This window comes from Sus scrofa, chromosome 7, assembly GCF_054392235.1.
Source record: "Sus scrofa isolate SSC_HxYL_T2T_F1_AM1 chromosome 7, Sscrofa_HxYL_maternal_Yorkshire_Landrace_v2.0, whole genome shotgun sequence".
Classification (NCBI taxonomy): Eukaryota; Metazoa; Chordata; class Mammalia; order Artiodactyla; family Suidae; genus Sus; species Sus scrofa.
The window spans coordinates 102,080,002-102,102,434 of NC_139389.1; the positions used below are offsets into that span (position 1 = coordinate 102,080,002).

The following is a 22,433-nucleotide window of genomic DNA, read 5'->3' on the forward strand; positions in this document are numbered from 1 at the left end:
TAGGTCACGGCAATGCAGGATCCTCAGCCCACTTAGCAAGGCCAGGGATTGAACGAGCAACCTCATGGTTCCTAGTCCGATTTGTTAACCACTGAGCCACAACAGGAACTCCTCAGATTTATGTTCTTATTTATTTAACCTCAGTTATTACTATACAGTAGAGTCCCTCCAGTCTGCTAACGGCTGTTGAAGAATCCAGAAAGCATCCTTATGTCTTATTTTCACTCAGTTCCATTCACTGTTTTACCCGTGGTCATTGTTCTTAGCCCTTGTTTTATTGGTTGCTGTCTGTAGATTAAACACTGCTCCCATCTATTTCAGAATCAGAAGTGTGATTACTCTCTAGGCTGGAGGTATCTGAACAGGGCAGGCTGTGGTGTACAGTTGTCCCTTAGCATCCGTGGGAGCTTGGTTCCAGGGACCCCAGTGGATAGCAAAATCTACAGTTGCTTATGTCCCTTACATAAAATGGCACAGTACTTAGGTATAACCTATGTCCATCCCCCAGTTTACTTTACATCTCTAGATTATTTATAATACCTAGTACAATGTAAATACTATGTAAATAATTGTCTGCAGGAGGTTAAAAATCAAGTTTTGCTTTTTGGAACTTTCTGGATTTTTTTTTTCCACATCCGTGGTTGGTTGAATCCACAGCTAAGGAACCTTTGGGTGTGGAGAGCCGACTGTACTGGAAAATAATAGAGAACCTAGAAGTAAGACTCTATACAGTTAAAAAAAAAAACAGAATGAATTTTAGAGACAAAGGATCTGGGAAATAAGAATATTTGTATATTTGGATCACTTTTCTAACCGTAGTCATAATTACCGTTTGAAATTCTACTGTATTAAAATCGATGTATATCAGAGTAGATAACCCAGAAGTACTGCAGCATCTTCCAGCCCTTCACTGTGGAATCTTCCTAAACATAAACTGAATGGAAAACCAAACCCCAAGATTTATGGGCTAAGTGGCTTTCCCCAGTAGATCAGAGGACTGAATTTTGCAGAATGCCATATTCCTGGATAACTCTAATGTAATGCAGTCCACGAAAGACATAATTTGTGCTTCCTGATAAAATGTGATTCATCTTTACCAAATTTTTTTCAAAGTCTCCTTGGGGTCTAGCGTAGTCCATTTGAGGGACTATTGAGCATAAGATCATGAATGATTTTCATAAATACAACTTTTTAAAATAATGTACTCTTTCTGTTACAGTCTGATATGCATGGTACTTTGACATTTGTTCTGATTCCAAGTCAACAGATCAAGCCTCCTCCTGCGAAGGAAACAGTAGTAAGTGATTTTTTTTTTAATGTTCATTTATTGTCTAATGGCTACTGTTTACTTTTTTCTTAATGAATAAACTTTACATTTTCAAGTAGTTTTAGGTTCACAGCAGAATTGAGCAGGAAGTGCCAAGTTTCCACACAATTTCTGCCATCACATATGCAAAATCTCCCCTACTTTCAACATCCTGTACCAGCCTGGTACATTTGTTGCATTAGTGAATTGATGGTTTCATTATTATCCAATGTTCATAGTTTATTTTAGGATTCACTTTTGGTGTTTTACATCCTGTAAGTTTTGACAAATGTATAATTATATATATCTACCACTGTAATGTATAGAATAGTTTCACTGCTGCTCTGCTTATTCATCATTTCTTCCCCGCTAACACGCGGCAAACACGCTGTCTTGACTGCCACAGTTTAGCTTTTCTAGAATGTTGTATAGTTAGAATCTTGCAGTATGTAGCCTTTTCAGATTGGCTTTTTTTCAATAGTGGTAAGCATATAAGTTTCCTCTGTATTTTTCATAGCTTGATAGCTCCTTTCTTTTTGGCACTGAATAATACTGCATTGTTTGGATATACAGCAGTGTACTCACACAGCTACCGAAGGACACCTTGATCTCCTCCAACTTTAGGTAGTTATGAATAAATACCCCTGTGCAAGTTTTTGTGTAGACAAAAGTTTTCAGCTCATTTGAGAAATACCAAGGAATTGAAAACTTAAGTCCACTTGCACAAACTTAAGAAACTTGCACAGGATAACAAATGCTGGAGAGGGTGGGGAGAAAAGGGAACCCTCCTGCACCGTTGGTGGGAATATAAGTTGGTACAACCAGTATGGAAAACAGTATGCGGGTACCTTAGAAAACTGTATACACAGAACTACCCTATGATCCAGCAGTCCCATTCTTGGGCATATATCCAGACAAAACTTTCCTTGAAAAAGACGCATGCACCCACATGTTCATCGCAGCACTATTCACAATAGCCAAGACACAGAAACAACCTAAACGTCCATTGACAGGTGAACGGATTAAGAAGATGTGGTATATAAACACAATGGAATACTACTCAACCATTAAAAAAAATAATAATGCCATTTGCAGCAACCTGAATGGAACTAGAGACTCTCATACTAAGTGAAGTAAGTCAGAAAGAGAAAGACAAATACCATATGATATCACTTATATCTATAATCTAATATATGGCACAAATGAACCTTTACACAGAAAAAATCATGGAAATGGAAAACAGACCTGTGGTTACCGAGGGGGAAGGAGTGGGATGGAGTGGGAATTTAGGGTTAATAGATGCAAAGGCATGCAAACTATTGCCTTTGGAATGGATAAGCAGTGGGATCCTGCTATATCGCACTGGGAATATATCTGGTCACTTGTGACGGAGCATGATAATGTGAAAAAAAGACTGTATACATGTATGTGTGACTGTGCAGTAGAAAATTGATAGAACACTGTAAACCAGCTATAATGGAAAAAATAAAAATAATAGTATAATCCATGGAAAAAAAAAGAAACTTGCACAGGGATGTTTATTATTTGATTATCAGAAATGTTACTCTAAACATTTCTTACACGCAAGTAAAAACAGGTAATTTTATTAGACTTAAAAAAAATAAATATGAAATTAATATTTCAAATTTAGTAATTCTGAAAAGTAAAAAATAAATACTTCTTTTTCAGAATTTTTATGACTTATAACATTGAACTTTGTCTGTCATTATAGTTGGGTTTTTTTAACTTAATCATGCTCAGTGCCATGCAAAAAAGTGCTTTTTACAAAGAATGTACTACTCTTAATTTAGAATGCATATTGTTCTTTATGTTAAATAGTAGCTATTACTCTAGCTATAGTAAAAGACTTCATTGCTAGGAACAGTTGCACTCCTAGGTCCATAGCCAAGAGAACTTAAAATATACCTCCTCACAAAAGCTTGTACATGAGTGTTCATAACAGCATGTTACGTAATAGCTGGAAAGTAGAAACATCCCAAATGTTGGCCAGCTGATGAATGGAAAGCAAAATATGGTATATCCATAGAATGGGATTTTTTGGGGCATAAAAAAGAATAAATACTGATATTTGACACAACATGGATAAAACCTTGAAAAAGTTATGCCGAGTGAAAGAAGCCGGTCACAATATTGGCTCATTTATATGAAATATCCAGGATGGGTAAATCCATAGAGACAGAAAGTAAATTAATAGTTACTTAGGTCAAAGGGGTGGAAAGTTAGGAGGGTATAGGAGTGATTTCCTAATCTGTAAAGGGGTTCTTTTTGTATTGATAAGAATGTTCTAAAATTGTTTGTGGTTGCACAACTCTAAATTTACTTAAAATCACCCTATTTTTACATGGGTGAATTGTATAGCATATCTCAATAAAGCTGTTGAAAAGTCAGACTTCAGTGTGCTGGATTAACATGGCAGCCTGGGAGTTCCCTTTGTGGCTCTGCAGAAATGAATCTCCCTAGTATCCATGGGGACACAGGTTCAATCCCTGTCCTTGCTCAGTGGGTTAAGGATCCAGCATTGCCATGAGTTGTGGTGTAGGTTGCAGATGTGGCTTGGATCTGGCGTTGCTGTGGCATAGGCCAGCAACTGCAGTTAATATTCGACCCCTAGCCTGGGAACCTCCATATGCTGCAGGTGTGGACCTAAAAAGACAAAACAAAAACAAAACAAAATGAAACATGGCAGCCTGATGATTTGCATCTATTATTATTCTTTTCTTTTTTCTTTTTTCTTTTTTTTCTTTTTAGGACAAAATCTGTGGCATATGGAAGTTCCCAGGCTAGGGGTCAAATCAGAGCTGCAGCTGCTGGCCCATGCCACAGCCACAGCAATGCCAGATCTGAGCAATGTCTACAACCTACACCACAGCTTGTGGCAATGTTGGATCCTTAAGCCAATGATCGAGGCCAGGAATTGAACTGCATCCTCTTGGATACTAGTCATATTCTTAACCTGCTGAGCCACAACAGGAACTCCTGCTATTATTCTTTTTTTTGCTGGGGGGGGGGGTCCGCACCCGCGGCACATGGAGGTTCCCAGGCTAGGGGTCGAATCAGAGGTGGAGCTGCTGGTCAAGACCAAAGCCATAGCAATGCGGGGTCTGACCACGTCTGCAACCTACACCACAGTTCACAGCAACACCCAATCCTTAACCCACTGGGCGAGGCCAGGGATCGAACCCGCAACCTCATGGTTCCTAGTCGGATTCATTTCCGCTGTGCCATGATGGGAACTTCTCCTCTTATTATTCTTAACTTTTGTTACAAGCATAGCAGTTTGAAAAGGATTACAGTTTCATTTTTTTCTTATATTTCATCACAGTTTTGCTTTATATTTTGGTTGGCATTTTGTTTTCCCTTTATTGGACATATTGAAGTTGATGTTGCACTTGCAACTTTTCTTCTGTTTAAAGTTCTTTGTAAGAAGAGAAATGAGGAAATAGTTCATCTTTGACAGCCTTATTCTCTGTGCACTATTCTTTTCCACATATCTCTCCCGTGAGCAATCTCTGAACTTCAGAAGTAGCGCTGCAATCTGAAGAGACACAACAGAAGAGGGCTAGAGTATGCACTTATTTATATGGCTTTAAAAAGAAAGGGAGAGAGAGAGGGAAAGGAAATGAAAAGATGGTAGGTTTATCCCTTTTAAAATATAGCATTTGATGGGTAGAGGTGTTGTCAAAATAGAAGCAATGGTATTTTTTTCCTTCATTTTCTCCTTTCATTGTGAAGAACTCTCAACTGCAATATCTCTTGCAAAGTTTTCATTAAACCTAAAGGCTTAAAATGAACTACTATTATTAATATCATGTGGAAAGTTTCCACAAAGAAAACAGTGATAGTATTTCATAATTTTATGAACATACTCAGAATGATTTTACATAGGATTAATAATTTTACGAAATTGGAACCATTTTCTTAGTATAGGTGATTTATAGTGTTACATTAGTTTCCAGTATACAACAAATTGATTCAGTGTTACTATACATATATATATTCTTTTTCATAATTCTTTTCCATTATGGTTTATTACAGAGTATTGAATATGGTTCCCTGTGCTATATAGTAGGAACTTATTGCTTATTTTATATATAGTAATTTGTATCTGCTAATCCCAAACTCCTCATTTATCCCTCATCCACCCCCTTTCCCCTTAGGTAACCAAAAATTTGTTTTCTATGTCTGTGAGTCTGTTTCTATTTTGTAAATAAATTCATTTGTATTGTATTTTAGATTCTGCATTTAAGTGATAAATGGTATTTGTCTTTCTGACTTCACTTAGTATGATAATCTCATGTTGCTTCAGATGGCATTATTTCATTCTTTTTTATGACTGAGTAGTAGTCCATTGTGTATGTATCTGTACGTGTATGTGTGTATACACACACACTATATATACACACATACCACATCTTTATCCTTTCATCTGTTAATAGACAGGTTGTTTCCATGTCTTGACTATTGTAAATAGTACTCCTGTGAACATTGGGGTGCATGCAGCTTTTCAAATTAGAATTAATTTATTACGTGTAATTATGGTACAGATCAGGATCTAAAAAGGTATCTTTCTGACATGTGTTTTGTCATGTCGGAAAGAAACATGTATTTTTAAGGTCATGAAATAGGTGTTATCTGAAATTCTATCATAGTCACTTGCTAAATTACAACGTTACAAATGGGAAGACTAAGCTATGTTAGGGGTACTCCTTTATTTGATAAGTTTCTTTTGTATCACTCATAACAGTCAGGGGCTGCTCTGTCAGTTGCAGAGGGCACATTTGTAGTTAGCTTCCTGGGTTACTAGCACACTGGTCCCAATAAACACAGACGTTGTTTAAACTGCAGTTTCCTTTTCTCATCATAGGTTTTTGTTTTGTTTTGTTTTGTTTTTAAAGTTGGAATTCCTAGACAAGTGTGTAAAACTTTAGATTATTCCACAATGTAATTGAAATAATATTGGAGGAGGAAATAGAATATTTATTTGAACTGAAGGCACTGTTTCATCTAGTCTAATGCCCAAATATAAACAGAGGAGTAAATTGAAATGTAGGCGGCTATACTGCTTATTAATGATGGAATATGCACTAGAAAATTCACAGGTTATTGATTGTCCAATAAATGTTAGCCATGATTACTTACTTTGCACCATTACTTTATATGTGTTCTCTCATTTAATCCTCATAGCATCCCTTTGAAGTGTAGCCGTCTTTACTATCTCATTTAACAAGGATTGTAACTAGAATTAATTAGAAAGACTAAGTTGGAGTTCCCGTCATGGCTCAGTGGTTAACGAGTCTGACTAGGAACCATGAGGTTGTGGGTTCGATCCCTGGCCTCGCTCAGTGGGTTAAGGATCCGGCGTTGCCATGAGCTGTGGTATAGGTTGCAAACGTGGCTTGGATCCTGTGTTGCTGTGGCTCTGGTGTAGGCCAGGGACTACAGCTCCGATTAGACCCCTAGCCTAGGAACCTCCATATGCTGTGACTGTGGCCCTAGAAAAGACCAAAAAAAAAAAAAAAGAAAGACTAAGTTAATTGCCCAAGTCCATTATTAATGAGTAGCTGAGTCCGGACTAGAATCCATACCTATTCCAGAACCTGTTCTCTTAACTGCAGTATAGTATAACAGGTTCTGTCTCACAAAGCCACTAAATATTAGAAGGTTTCTGCATTACTATTTATTATCAATCCAAAGAAAATAATTAGAAGACTATGATAGAAATTGTAAGTAGAGGTGAATTAACCTCTTAGTAGCTGTGTATATGATGGTTTGGATTCTGAGTACAATAAAAGCATGTTGTGAGACTTCAGTATTTGAAATTGGTGTAGGCAATAGCCAGGACATGGAAACAACCCAAATGTCCATTGACAGAGGATTGGATTAGGAAGATAGGGTATATATACACAGTGGAATACTACTCAGCCATAAAAAAGAATGACATAATGCCATTTGCAGCAACATGGATGGAACTAGAGACTCTCATACTGAGTGAAATGAGTCAGAAAGACAAAGACAAATACCATATGATATCACTTATAACTGGAATCTAATATCCAGCATAAATGAACATCTCCACAGAAAAGAAAATCATGGACTTGGAGAATAGACTTGTGGCTGCCCGATGGGAGAGGGAGGGAGTGGGAGGGATTGGGAGCTTGGGGTTATCAGATACAACTTAGAATAGATTTACAAGGAGATCCTGCTGAGTAGCATTGAGAACTATGTCTAGATACTCATATTGCAACAGAACAAAGGGTGGGGGGAAAAATGTATACATGGATAACTTGAAAATAAATAAATAAAAAATGAAATTGGTGTAGGGTCTCTTTTGCCTAAAGGAGACTTTAATAAGACTGGGAGCATGACTGAAGTCTCTTGATTTGGGAGGATGAGAGAGAAAGATGTAGTTTTAGGGGAATTTAATGGTTTAGAATAGGATGCTAAAATCACATTCAGGGATACAAGCCATAGATTTAGCTACTAGCCCATTGATGTCAATAATTGAAATATTAAGGGTCCCAAATAATTTTTTTCCTTACAGTGAGTATCTACTTGATCACTTTTATGTACTAGGCACTGTGCTAATAAGCTAGGTTTATAATAATTAACATGACATAAATTAAGTACAGTTTGTTGTAAATGGAAAGATGGAAATAAACAGTATGAACATTGAGGATAAAAAAAGGTGGGATTGATTATATAAGGTTAATGAAACTGAAACCTGTAGGATGAGATGAAGCTGTTAATTGCCAGAAGAGCTTTCTAAGGTATAATTTCTAAAGACCTTGGTGTCTGGAAAGCCTCTTGGGGTGAAGCGAAGTGGAGGAGTAGAAAGGTGAAGAGGGAGTTCTAAAAGATGAGGCTAGAGAGGCAAGTAGGGCCAGGTCAAGTAAGTCTTCTTGGCAGAGAGTTTGGATTTTTAAATACAGTAACATGATCTGATTTGTATTTAAAAACAAAAACACTTCTGGCTGCTGTGTGGGAATTGGATTAGTAGAGCCAATAATAGAAGCAAGGAGATTTAGGAAACTATTGCTAAATGAAACCTTTATGAAGTATGATGAAGGCTTAAATTTCAGTGATAGCAGTGGCAGTGTAGAAAAATGAAACAGGCTGGCTCTGAAAGTAGAAATTACAAGACTTTGTAATGAATGTGGAGAATAGAAGATAAGAAGCAAAGATGCTTGAACAACTGGCTGGATAATGGTGCTACTTATTACTAAAGGTAAATCTGGAGGAAAAACAGGTTTGGGGAGAAAAATCCAGAGGTTTATTTTGTAGGTTTGGGATACCCAAAAGGCATTCAGGTGGAGATGTCAAGTACATAGAATGGAATATATCATTCTGGGATTTTAAGGATAGATCTGGGCTATAGTTGTGTTTATTGTGGGGAGATCAGGTCAGGGGAGAAGTCTTTTTATATGTACTTTATGTGTTTTCAAAGCATGCTATAGATTTTAAAAAATGATAGTTTAAGGATGTTCACAGCATATGAAGACAACTGGGTTGGAAGGAAAGGCTGAGAACAACTCCCATCCACTATATTTAATTTTATCTTAGAAATATAAAATGTATTATATAATTTTCATCTTAATTTTTTCTCATTTGGAAGGAGGTCTACAATTTTATAATGCAGTAAGATTTTTATAAATATGTATTTTATCAGAAGATGCAAAAAATATTGAATATTTCAGTGTATGGTGTATTAGATAGACATCCCTTTTCAGGTTAGGGCAATTGCTTTAAGTTCGCTGTTACCCTAAGGTTCACATTGTCTGCCTACTACTAAACATCAGTTGGATGCCTCACGGATAGCCCAAGTTTCTTACGTTAAAAATGAAAGAGAGGAGTTCTGTCGTGGTGCAGTGGTTAACGAATCCGACTAGGAACCATGAGGTTGTGGGTTCGATCCCTGCCCTTGCTCAGTGGCTTAACGATCCGGCGTTGCCGTGAGCTGTGGGGTAGGTCGCAGATGCAGCTCGGATCCTGCGTTGCTGTGGCTCTGGCGTAGGCTGGCAGCTGTAGCTCCGATTAGACCCCTAGCTTGGGAACCTCCATATGCCGCTGGAGCGGCCCAAGAAAAGGCAAAAAGACAAAAAAAAAAAAAAAAAAAAAATTAGAACAAATAATCTAAAGGTATTCCTTCTTGAATGGGCATAGGGAGGAGGAATCTCAGGATGAGGAGGAGAAATTTGAAAAATATTGTTTGACACTGCACAGACTTTTCCTTCCTGCCTGCCTTTCTTCCTTCTTTTGTGTGTGTGTGTGTGTGTGTGTGTGTGGGCATGCGTGTCCACGCATGTCTGACTACATCTACAGCATGTGGAAGTTCCAGGTCTAGTCATTGATTGAACCTGTAACCCAACAGTGACAATGCCAGATCTTTAACCACTAGGTCACCAGGGAAGTCCTCCAAAGGCTTTTTTCTTGATGCTGCCCCTAATTTTACAGTTTGCCTTTGGGTAAAGTGTAGGCCAAAAGTTAAAAGAAGGCACACTTTCACTGTTTTTTTTTTTCTTCCACAAGTAATTTTTAGAAGTTACAGATAAATCTACTATAATAAGAATATAGAAATAAAAATTACAAGGAAAAAATATTTTTAAGCATTGAATTCCTTAGGAAAGATAGAAATAAATTATTGAATCATTATTCCTTTACCATGTTCCCATCATTGGGACTTCAAATGTGAATAGCTTACAGGTACTTTTTAAAAAAAAAGGCAAAGAGAAAATGTTGGGCTAGAAGATAATCGTGTCTAAACAAGCCTATAATTTAAAATTTAAACAGAAGATTTTGTTTGGATTAGAAACCAAATATTATATACTCTACTGATACACTGTACTGATATTACAGCATTACAGTTCAACCCTGGAGCTTTTGTATAGGGGTCAGCATCTCTCCTTCATTTAGAAAGGGCTCTATTTTCCTTTGTATGGGAAAGGAAGTAAATTAGCCACTAGCAGAGCTTAAGAGGGGAGATTGCCAGAGATAACTTCTAGAATTGAAAAGAATTGCAGTGGAAAATAGGCATATTTAAGACATGTTGCATGTTCAGTTCAGATCCCTGCAGTAAAGTGAATCACATGAATTCTTGGTTTCCCAGTGCACATAAAAGTTATAATTACCTTGTTTTGTAGTCTGTTAAGAGTGCTATAGCATAGTGTCTTAAAAAATAACATATATGTTAGTTTAAAAATACTTTATTGCTAAAAAACGCCAACCATCATCAGATAACACAAGTTGCCACAAACTTTAATTTGCCCCCCCCAAAAAACCCCAAATACCTTACTATATCTGCAGAATGCAGAAAAGTGAAACAATAAAACAAGGTAAGCCTATATAGTTAGAAGTCATGTAGTGCATGTCAAGACAATACTCTCGCTTTAACTCAGTCAAATGGTTAATTTCTTTGATGTGAAATAAACTTTGCTCTCAATTTTAGAGTACATTTTAATCAGCACTAGATAAACTTGACCCATAAAGCAAAGAGTGTCCTCTGTACTCCTCTTCCTAGCCTACACAAAGAGGGGCCTCATTCCAAACCATTAAATCCAAATAGTCAATGAGTGAGACTTAGGCAAGAGTAGAGAAAATCATCACTGGGTGATTTTATTTGGCTTCTGGCAGAGGTCATAGACTTAGAAACAGGGTCCTCACTCGTCTGTTTAGTTTCCCTCAGGGTAGTAGTTCCCTAAGATTTTAGGGTACATCTTAAACATCATGTATCATGTACGTCACAGTTATTCAAGAAACCCCATTGAAACAGAGTCTGAAGGTTTGAGATGTAGCATGAGAAGTCAGTGTTTTAATAAACATTCCTAGCAGGTGATCTGAGCAAAACACTTTGAAATCAACATTCTGGGTATTGATTTCAGAAAGTGATCTGATAAAATCATCAGTCAGGCTAACAAGTCTCTGAAAAGCCTGATAACAAAATGTTCTCTACTACCTTAAATGATGTCTGTAATTTCATGTTTAGAGTTCCAAGATTGTTTGGCTAAAAGGCAACAATTTATACAGAGGTGGAAGCATTATTGATTAGTAGGGATGATAGTCAAGCAGAGGTTTTTTTTGATCATCCTATATATGAGACTTCAAGATCATTCTACATATTAGAGATGTCTCATGCCAAGATTGTAAGATCAGGAGTTCCTGTTGTGGCTCAGTGGTTAACCAATCCAACTGGGAACCATGAGGTTGCGGGTTCAATCCCTGGCCTTGCTCAGTGGGTTAAGGATCTGGCGTTGCCGTGAGCTGTGGTGTAGATTGCAGACGTGGCTCAGATCCCATATTGCTGTGGCTCTGGTGCAGGCCGGCAGCTACAGCTCTGATTAGACCCCTAGCCTGGGTACGGCCATATGCTGTGGGTACGGCCATAGAAAAGACAAAAAAAAGGGGGGGTGTATATATAATCTTTTTAATCCAATCTCAACTGTGTTTTGACTCACTGCCGCTGTGCAAAACTTTCTAAAACTCAGTTTTTGGCAATTCCCTGGTAGCTCAGTGGTTTAAGGATCTGGCATTGTCACTTCTGTGACTCAGATAGCTGCTATGGTGCAGGTGCAGTCCCTAGCCCAGGAACTTCTGCATGCTGTGGGTACAGCCAAAAATAAAAAATTCATTTTTGGTTTTCAGTGACATTTTCAAGATTTTAATAAAAAGTCTGTTTTCACATCAAGAATAATCTTTAGGGCACACTCTAGTTAGAATGCAGTGGAACACTTGTCGAATTGAAGTATCTTAATATTCAATTTCAAGAGACTATACTGTGTGACTCCATTTATATGAAGTAAAATATAGGAGAAACTAATCTGTGCTAGAAAATCAGGATATTTACCCTTGGAGGACATAGTGTGGTGAGTGATTGAAAGGAACATGAGGTGAGGTTTCTGAGGTACTGGTGATATTCTTGTTCTTGATTTGGGTGCTGGTTACATAGGAATGTTTTGTTTATGAAAATCCATTGAGGTATATACACTTATGATTTTGTATAGTGTTTGAACTTAATGTAGTACATCAATGAAAATCTACCTCCAAAAAAGGCAGACTGGCATTTAAGTTCTGCATTTTTAGCTGGATCACTTGCTTTAACTCAGTGTTGCTATTTGTGTATTAGGACTTAGATTGCCTCATTTCCTCTTTATAGTAGTAAGTAAAATATTTTTCTGAAATTAAAAAAAGTTCTTTACCTAAAGATACCTTCAAGCAAGATTTCTGAAAGAGGCTGCTTGGTTTCATGAGGATTCTTGGTTATATATGTTACAGGCCTATATATCTTTATCACTTAAGTAGTTTATTAAATTTCATATAGTCTAACATCACTGATTGAGAATAGTCAACTTCTTAAGGGGCTGAAAAAAGATACTATTGTCTCATAAAACCATTTTTGAAGCAGCCCAGTATTATCTTTATGATAACTAGTTTCCATTATGGTGAGGGTAAAGGGGTTGAGTAGAGTCAAATAGCAGATGCATGGAAAAGAACTCAGAATTATAAAATTCTTAGCTTGTCAGTCAAGTACTTGGCTCATTGAGCCCAAACCTGAAATATAACCAATGTGGAACAGAAAAACTCCTTGGATATAGATGTTGGATTTTGTTAGATGAAATGGGGCTTCTTACAGATTTTGGAAATGCCATGTGCCACTTGACCAGATTGGATAAAAGTTACAGATGGGGGAATTAAAGAGCATATTAATATTAATTCCTCTATACCTTCTAAGAAGAAAGAACACTTTGTTGTATCTTATAGAAATATATTAGAGAAAATAACATAGGAAATAGCTTTCTATAAGGTTCATGTGAATTCTCACCTTTTAGTGCTAAAAGCATAAGTTTTTAGATATGCGAAAATTTTAACTTGTACTACAAATAATATTTTAAAGGCTATGTATAGAACATGATAGGAGTTGTTTTTAAGCTTGATTTAGATAATTTTAGCAGTTTGAGGTGTGATTGTTTATGAACCAAAACATAGCCCTTTAGAAGAAACGCTGAAAGAGATTGAGGCACCCTGACAGTGTGGTCAAGAAGGGATGACGGCAGCAGGGAAACTGACACTCACCTGCTTAGATGACAGATGTGGTGAGGTTTACAGCCTACCTTTCCCAGTAGTAGTGGTTTGGAAATTTCATACCTTCCTGCAGAGTCATTGTTTTCACAGGTCAGGAATAGAGAGGGAGGAAGTCTCTATTACATTCCTTCTGATTCTCTCAAACCTTTGAGGCCCCTTAGCACCTCAGCTTGTTAGCAGCTAGCAGTGCAGTCTTGTGCATACTCTTGTACATGTTTGCCATCAGCAGAAAGATTATCTTAATTGAAGAAAACAGGTGAGCCTGAGAAAATTCTGCTCCCAAAATACTGTTACTAACCTCCCTTCTTTCAACTTGTAATATCTTTGCACTAATGAAAAAGTGCAGCTTTTTAATATTTATGCTGAATATTTCGTGTTGCTACTTCATTATTGTTGTTCTTATTTTCACTGTTTTTATCTTTTAGATCCATGTAAAAGCTCATTTTGACTATGACCCCTCAGATGACCCCTATGTTCCCTGTCGAGAGTTAGGTCTATCTTTTCAAAAGGGGGATATCCTTCATGTGATCAGTCAGGAAGATCCAAATTGGTGGCAAGCCTACAGGGAAGGGGACGAAGATAATCAGCCTCTAGCTGGGCTGGTTCCAGGTAAGAGACAAAATAGTAGAAAGTACCTAGTTTAAAAAATATTAAAAATACAACTATTCAAAGAGGAAAACTCACTTTTTCATGCCTTTTAAAAAATGGTGTGGAGTTCCCTGATGGCCTAGTGGTTGAGGATTTGTCATTGTAACTACTGTGGCTTGGGTTTGATCCCTGCCCCAGGAACTTCTGCATGCTGTGGGCAGCCCCTCCCCGCAAAAAAAGATTTTTTAAAAAGTGTAATTACTTTTTCACATAGTTGTGTTTTTATGTATTTCTGTAGCTTAAGTATCTTGAATATAAATGTGATCAATTTGTTGGACTTTAGAATGGAATTATGATGTAATCTCATCTGCCAATTCCAAGCTGTGTTACATTCCCTGTAGGTACATTGAGACCACCCTGTTTGCAAGCAACAAAACTTGTATTGAGCAACAAAAGATTCAAGGCAATGAAACTTATACTGTAACAGATTATCATCAATTGAGGCATCAAACTTTATGTCCAAATAGGATTTTGTTAAGGTTTTCTTATAAAATCTCACAAAGTGATCACTTTGTAAGGAACCAGGAGAGTAAGACCACTGAATTATCTCTCTTAAAATATCTTAGAGTAGAAATAGGATGCTCTCAATTTTTTGTTTAAGAAAACTCTAATTTAGACAAAAACTTTAGGTCTCATTGGACATAAAGATTATGAAGGAACATGTTTCTTAGAGTAAAGATGATACTTAGTGAGATGAGGTGTATAGAGGTAATTTTTCCTGCAGTTCCCAGGATGTGGATATGGTGGAATGAGGGAGACAGAATGAAGGGAAGGATAGTAAGATATTAGTGAAGGCAGAGGAATACTTACAATGTCATGAAATGAGAATAAAATGATAATTTATCAGTTTATTCATTCAACAGATATTGTTATATCAGCACTGTATAAGGCACTGAGAGAAGCTTCTCTTTCATACTTGACTTCAAAGCATATCCATTAATACTTTATACATTAGTGTAAAGTAATATGCGTTGTTTTTTCTTTTTTGTGTCCCCTACTTTATAATACTTCCATGGAATTATCTATCTCTGTTATAGTACTTTGTACCTTATATTCTGTTAGTAAATTTATTTAAGCCAGTAACTGTATTTTATTTAATCTTTTAAATCTAGGCAGTATCTGCAAATTAATAAATAGAAGGTGATTTTTAAAAATAGGCCAGGACTAATTCTGAATTAGACCTTCTAAGTTTCTTTATTTAAAAACTTCTCCTAGCTTTGTCTTTTGCCTATAACATTTTTTGGGGATCCTACCTTCTACTCAAATCTTAAGTTTTTTTTTTTTTTTTTTTTTTTTTTTGGTCTTTCTGCTATTTCTTGGGCCACTCCCGTGGCATATGAGGTTCCCAGGCTAGGGGTCAAATCTGAGCTGTAGCCACTGGCCTACACTAGATTCACAGCAACGCAGGATCTGAGCCGCATCTGCAGCCTACACCACAGTTCATGGCAATGCCAGATCCTTAACCCACTGAGCAAGGCCAGGAACCGAACCCGCAACCTCATGGTTCTTAGATTCGCTAACTGCTGAGCCACAACGGGAACACCTCAAATCTTAAGATTTTAAGTATAACAGATTTGGCTGTTGGATTTGACTGCAAGTAATGTGTATAATAAAGTCATAGCCACAAATCATCTGCTTTAAAACCCAAAAGTTGGAAACAGTATTCTGTGTATAAACAGATACTGGGTCATATTTCAAGGAAGGAAAAATAGACTTCTTGTATTAAGTTCAGAAAATGATACTATACCTTTGATTCCTTACAGTGACAGTTACAGGAACATTCCTCTGGAATCCTAGAGTATTGGCCAGCCTTCATGGTTCTACTTTGCTCTTGTGCCAAATAATCAATTTGGTATCTTTTTTTTTTTTTTTTTTTTTTTTTGTCTTTTGTCTTTTTAAGGCTGCACCCATGGTATATGGAGGTTCTCAGGCTAGGGGTCGAATGAGAGCTGTAGCCACTGGCCTATGCCACAGCCATAGCAACATCAGCTCCAAGCAGTGCTACAACCCACACCACAGCTCACGGCAACACTTGGATGCTTAACCCACTGAGCGAGGCCAGGGATTGAACCTCCGTCCTCGTGGATGCTAGTCAGATTCATTTCTGCTGAGCCACAATAGGAACTCCTCAATTTGGTATCTTTTCACCATGTTAGCTTTAGCACATAAATACTTAGAACTAGTATTTATTGACTGATTATCATGAGTTTCTCAAAGTATATAGATGAATCAAGGAGATTTTTAATAATTCCATTTAGAAGTATTTTTATAGGACAAATAAATGGACCTACTGTATTTTTTGGTTTTCTGTCAGAAGGATTTCTAAGAGGTTAAAATTTCCATCTCCCATTAATGTCTGCCTCTATTTCAAAAGTAGTCTACTTACGTGTATACTATAAAAATGTGCCATAGCACATCACTGTGATGTTTTTAAAACATTTTGATATGTAAATTATTAAAATTATTTTTAAAAATCTGTTGAAGTCAAATACTTAGCAAAATTTTTTAATGCTCTTAAAAATTTCCCTATAGTCACTTGTATTATCTAGAAGCAATCAGCACAGCTCCTGGAGCTAACCTGATTTCCTTTCATGCTTTTTATGTGTATCAAACTCAGTGTTTTTGCTTATGCTCCTATAAAATGCACTAAGTTCAATAGTTTATCCCAACATAAATGGAATTTGCCTAGTGATTTTTAAGGATCTCTGGCTTGAAAATGAAAGAGACATAAAAATTAAATAAAAAAGTAGAACTCTAATTCAGTATTATCTAATACCATTTTTATCCTTCAGGGAAAAAATACATTTAATTTTAAGATAGATGTCTGAAAAGAAGATGAAAATCAGAAACCTTGAAAGCCCTCTATATTAGAATCCTAATCCTAAGGGAAAGAACTTAATAAATTTTTCATTTATGTGTATCATTGGTAGCTCAAGGTAGAAATAAAAAAATATTTAAAACATACATACATACAAAGAAAAAGAGAAATTGAGAATAATAAATGCAAGGAAATGTGTTGAGTGGTGTCTTGGAATCCAAAACTGATGAATGTTTGCATACTGTTTCGGAAAGTTAACTCCTAGAATTGCTTGATTTAATTCAAATGATAAGAATCACTGTAAGATTCAGCACAGTACTTTCCATATAGTAGATGCTCTATGAAAGCTTTGTAAAATTGATTAAATTTTCTAGCACTGGTTTATTGCTTATCTTCCTTAATAGATGATGTATAGTCCAATAATATATGTCCTAAGATTGGTTGAGAGTAAGGTTGAAACTTAATACCTTGGACATTTGGAGCATATGATCATAGTTGACATATTCTCATGTGGTTGTAGAAGGATTTAGCAAAGAATATAGATAAAGAGTTACTTCTGGTATAGTCCCTTGATTTAAAAAAAAAAAAATACTTCTATTCTTCTGTCTTAAATATTTTACTCTTTTTCCTTTCCACTTAATAGGGAAGAGCTTTCAGCAGCAAAGGGAAGCCATGAAGCAAACCATAGAGGAAGATAAGGAACCAGAAAAATCAGGTTGAATGCTTATATTTGACATTAATGAGGGATTTCTTGGGTCTTCATCTGGATTCAGGTTTATATGTACATATCAGAACTGAGGTGTTCTGGGCAAGAGTGATGTGAGAGATGCAAAATTGATTATCTTAAAGGACAGGATTTAAGTATTAAAGATTATCTGTCCATAATGTGAGATTAATGGAAAATTATAATTACTTCCCTGAAAAATAGTTCTCCTGTGAACAATGTTAATTTAGTGTCTATAAATTAAAAATTTACTATTCGAGGTATTCCTTGGTGGCCAAATGGCTTAGGATTCAGCATTGTCACAGCTGTGGCTTGGGTCACTGCTGTGGCAAGGGTTCAGTCCCTGGCCCAGAAACTTCATGCTGTAGGAATAGCTACCCCCCCTCGCCAAAAGCTGTTTGAATTCTTCAGTTTGAAATATGTAGCTTTACTTGAGGAAACAAATGCCACATTTATACTTACGTTTATGATTGTCAACAGGAAAACTGTGGTGTGCAAAAAAGAATAAAAAGAAGAGGAAAAAGGTTTTATATAATGCCAATAAAAATGATGGTAAGTTCCACTCTCAGATACAGTTGTATGTATATCTGAAAGAGGTCCATATCTAACACTTGAAAGAAATTAAATTGATATTTTCAGGGAGTTTGATTTCTGATTCTGTTTTGCCTCTTAATGTAATATACGTGCTTATTAATAAAGCCATTTAGCAGAAATTGTTTTCTTCTGGAATCCTATGAGCAATGGAGCATTTTAAATTCTGAGAAAAACTGGTGTAAAAATTAAAGTACAATTTAGCATATATAGTGTTATATTGATAGTACCCTCTAATTTTTTCCTACCTAGAGGCTTTATTTGCAGAATTAATATGTTTCTAACAAAGTCTAACAATATAGATGTATTTTAAGTAAAAAAGGAAGATTTTGTTTACAGTACCTCATGTCAATGAAGCAGCCCATTCCATAGAGCTGGCTGAGTCAGGCACACAGTAGATTTTTTTTTTTTTTTTTTAATCACCAAGATTAAATATTTTTAAGTTGTGACTTCTCTTAAAATCAAAAGCTCTGGGAGTTCTCTGGTGGTCTAGTGGTTTGGAATCAGCGCTTTTACCACTGCAGCCCAGGTTCAGTCCCTGGTCTGGGAACTGACATCCCCCATCAAGTAGCTGCGTCCCATGCCCCCCTCCCCCCAAAAGAATAGTTTAAAATAAATCAGAACCTCTGATAACACTGGATTCATATTCTCAGGTGACATCAGTCTGTTAGACCTGAATGATGGTTGTTGCCTTTATATTGGCTACTACTTAATTCATCGGTCTCCACCATATTCAATTTTTTATAAACCCAACTTGATTTAGTGCTTTCATTACCTTCTTGCTTGATCCTTAAGGGCTTTAAAATTTGCTATACTCCTGCTTATATCAGGTTAGAAATAACCCAAACAGTAAAGCAAAGGAACTCTTCAATTTTTGCACAAGTTATAAGGCTTATTTTTTTCTTTTTTTTTTTATTACTCAAATGAATTTATCACATCTGTAGTTGTATAATGATCATAACAATCTGATTTCACAGGATTTCCATCCCATAACCCAAGCACATCCCCCCATCCCCCAAACTGTCTCCTCCGGAGACCATAAGTTTTTCAGTGTCTGTGAGTCAGCATCTGTTCTGCAAAGAAGTTCTGTCTGTCCTTTTTTCAGATTCCACATGTCAGTGAAAGCATTTGATGTTGGTGTCTCATTGTATGGCTGACTTCACTTAGCATGATAATTTCTAGGTCCATCCATGTTGCTAAAAATGCCGGTATTTCTTTCCTTTTAATGGCTGAGTAATATTCCATTGTGTATATGTACCACATCTTCTTGATCCACTCCTCTGTTGATGGACATTTAGGTTGTTTCCATGTCTTGGCTATTGTAAATAGTGCTGCAATGAACATTGGAGTACATGTGTCTTTGCGAGTCGTCGTTTTCTCTGGATAGATGCCCAGGAGTGGAATTGCTGGGTCAAATGGTAGTTCTATGTTTATTGTTCTGAGGAATCTCCATACTGTTTTCCACAGTGGTTGCACCAATTTACAATCCCACCAACAGTGTACTAGGGTTCCTTTTCCTCCACACCCACTCCAGCACTTACTGTTTGTAGACTTTTTGATGACGGCCATTCTGGCTGTTGTAAGGTGGTACCTCATCGTGGTTTTGATTTGCATTTCTCTAATAATGAGTGATGCTGAACATCTTTTCATGTGTTTCTCGGCCATCTGTATGTCTTCTTTGGAGAATTGTCTGTTTAGATCTTCTGCCCATTTTTGGATGGGGTTGTTTGTTTTTTTGGTATGGAGCTGCAGAAGTTGTTTATAAATTTTGGAGACTAATCCCTTGTCAGTTGATTCACTTGCAAAGATTTTCTCCCATTCTGTGGGTTGTCTTTTTGTGTTGTTTAGGGTTTCCTTTGCTGTGCAGAAACTTTGAAGTTTGATTAGGTCCCATTTGTTTATTTTTCTTTTTATTGTCAATACTCTGATAGGTGGATCTGAGAGTATTGTCAATACTCTGATAGGTGTTGCTGTCGTTTATGTCAGAGAGTGTTTGGCCTATGTTTTCCTCTAGGAGTTTGATAGTGTCTGGTCTTATATCTAGGTCTTTAATCCATTTTGAGTTTATTTTTGTGTATGGTATTAGGGAGTGTTCTAATTTCATTCTTTTCCATGTGGCTGTCCAGTTTTCCCATCACCACTTACTGAACAGGCTGTCCTTTCTCCATTGTATAGTCTCGCTTCCTTTCTCATAGATTAGTTGGCTGTAAGTGCATGGGTTTAATTCTGGGCTTTCTATCCTCTTCCACTGATCTATATGTCTGTCTTTGTGCCAGTACAATGCAGGTTTGATGACTGTTGCTTTGTAGTATAGTCTGAAGTCCGGGAGCCTGATTCCTCCAGCTCCATTTTTCTTTTTCAGGATGTCTTTGGCTATTCTGGGTCTTTTGTGCTTCCAAACAAACTTTAAAATATTTTGTTCAAGTTCTGTGAAAAATGTCCTTGGTAATTTGATAGGGGTTGCATTGAATCTGTAGATTGCCTTAGGTAGTATAGTCATTTTGATAATATTAACTCTTCCAATCCACGAGCATGGTATATCTTTCCATCTATTTGTGGCATCTTTGATTTCTTTCATTAGTGGCTTGTAATTTTCAGAGTACAGGTCTTTTGTTTCTTTAGGTAGGTTTACTCCTAGGTATTTTATTCTTTTGGATGCGATGGTAAACAGGATTGCTTCCCTAATTTCCTTTTCTGCTTTTTCATTGTTAGTATATAGAAATGCTATCGATTTCTGTGTATTGATTTTGTATCCTGCAACTTTGCCAAATTCGTGGATAAGCTCTAACAGTTTTCTGGTAGAGTCTTTAAGATTCTCTAGGTATAGTATCATGTCATCTGCAAATAGCGATAGTTTTACTTCTTCCTTTCCAATTTGGATTCCTTTTATTTCTTTTACTTCTCTGATTGCTGTGGCTAGGAATTCCAGAACTATGTTGAAGAGTAGTGGTGAGAGCAGACATCCTTGTCTTGTTCTTGATCTCAGCAGGAATTCTTTCAGCTTTTCACCATTGAGAATGATGTTTGCTGTGGGTTTGTCGCATATGGCCTTTATCATGTTGAGGTAGGTTCCCGTTATGCCCACTTTCTGAAGGGTTTTTATCAGAAATGGGTGTTGGATTTTGTCAAAGGCTTTTTCTGCGTCTATTGGGAGGATCATATGGTTTTTATTCTTCAGTTTCTTAATGTGGTGTATCACACTGATGGATTTGCGGATATTGAAGAACCCTTGCATCCCTGGGATAAATCCCACTTGATCATGATGTACAATCCTTTTAATGTATTGTTGGATGTGGTTTGCTAGTATTTTGTTGAGGATTTTTGCATCGATGTTCATCAGTGATATTGGCCTGTAGTTTTCTTTTTTGTGGCATCTTTGTCTGGTTTTGGTACCAGGATGATGGTGGCCTCATAGAATGAGTTTGGGAGAATCCCTTCCTCTGCAATTTTTTGAAAAAGTTTCAGAAGGAGAGGTGTTAGCTCTTCTCTAAATGTTTGATAGAATTCTCCTGTGAAGCCATCTGGTCCTGAACTTTTGTTTGTTGGAAGTTTTTTTTGTTGTTGTTTTGTTTTTTGCTATTTCTTGGGCCGCTCCCACGGCATATGGAGGTTGCCAGGCTAGGGGTCTAATCGGAGCTGTAGCCACCGGCCTACGCCAGAGCCACAGCAACGCGGGATCCGATACGCATCTGCAACCTACACCACAGCTCACAGCAACGCCGGATCGTTAACCCACTGAGCAAGGGCAGGGATCGAACCCACAACCTCATGGTTCCTAGTCGGATTCATTAACCACTGCGCCACGACGGCAACTCCTGTTGGAAGTTTTTTAATCACAGTTTCAATTTCAGTTCTTGTGATGGGTCCATTCATCTTTTCTATTTCATCTTGGTTTAGTCTTGGAAGATTGTACTTTTCTAAGAATTTGTCCATTTCTTCTAGGTTTTCCATTTTATTGGCATATAGTTGCATATAGTAGTCTCTTATGATCCTTTGTATTTCTGTGGTGTCCATTGTTACTTCTTTTTCATTTCTAATTTTATTGAGTTGAGTCCTCTCTTTTGCTTAATAAGTCCGGCTAGGGGTTTATCAATTTTGTTGATCTTTTCAAAGAACCAGCTTTTCGTTTCATTGATCTTTTCTGTGGTTTTCTTCATTTCTATTTCATTGATTTCTGCTCTGATCTTTATGATTTCTTTCCTTCTACAACTTTAGGTCTTGTCTGTTCTTCTCTCTCAAGCTGCTTTAGATGT

General features: G+C 36.9%; 1 protein-coding gene across 3 annotated transcripts in view; it reads left to right on the forward strand.

Annotated features, from left to right (window-relative positions):
- PALS1 (protein associated with LIN7 1, MAGUK p55 family member) overlaps positions 1-22,433 on the forward strand; it is a 100,478-nt gene that overhangs the window by 60,410 nt on the left and 17,635 nt on the right. For all 3 annotated transcript variants that reach the window (XM_003356738.6, XM_005656336.4, XM_013989105.3), the window contains 4 exons: positions 1,220-1,297; positions 13,825-14,008; positions 17,509-17,580; positions 18,070-18,141. In XM_003356738.6, coding sequence (XP_003356786.2) covers positions 1,220-1,297; positions 13,825-14,008; positions 17,509-17,580; positions 18,070-18,141 — 406 coding nt within the window. The remainder of the gene's footprint in view (positions 1-1,219; positions 1,298-13,824; positions 14,009-17,508; positions 17,581-18,069; positions 18,142-22,433) is intronic.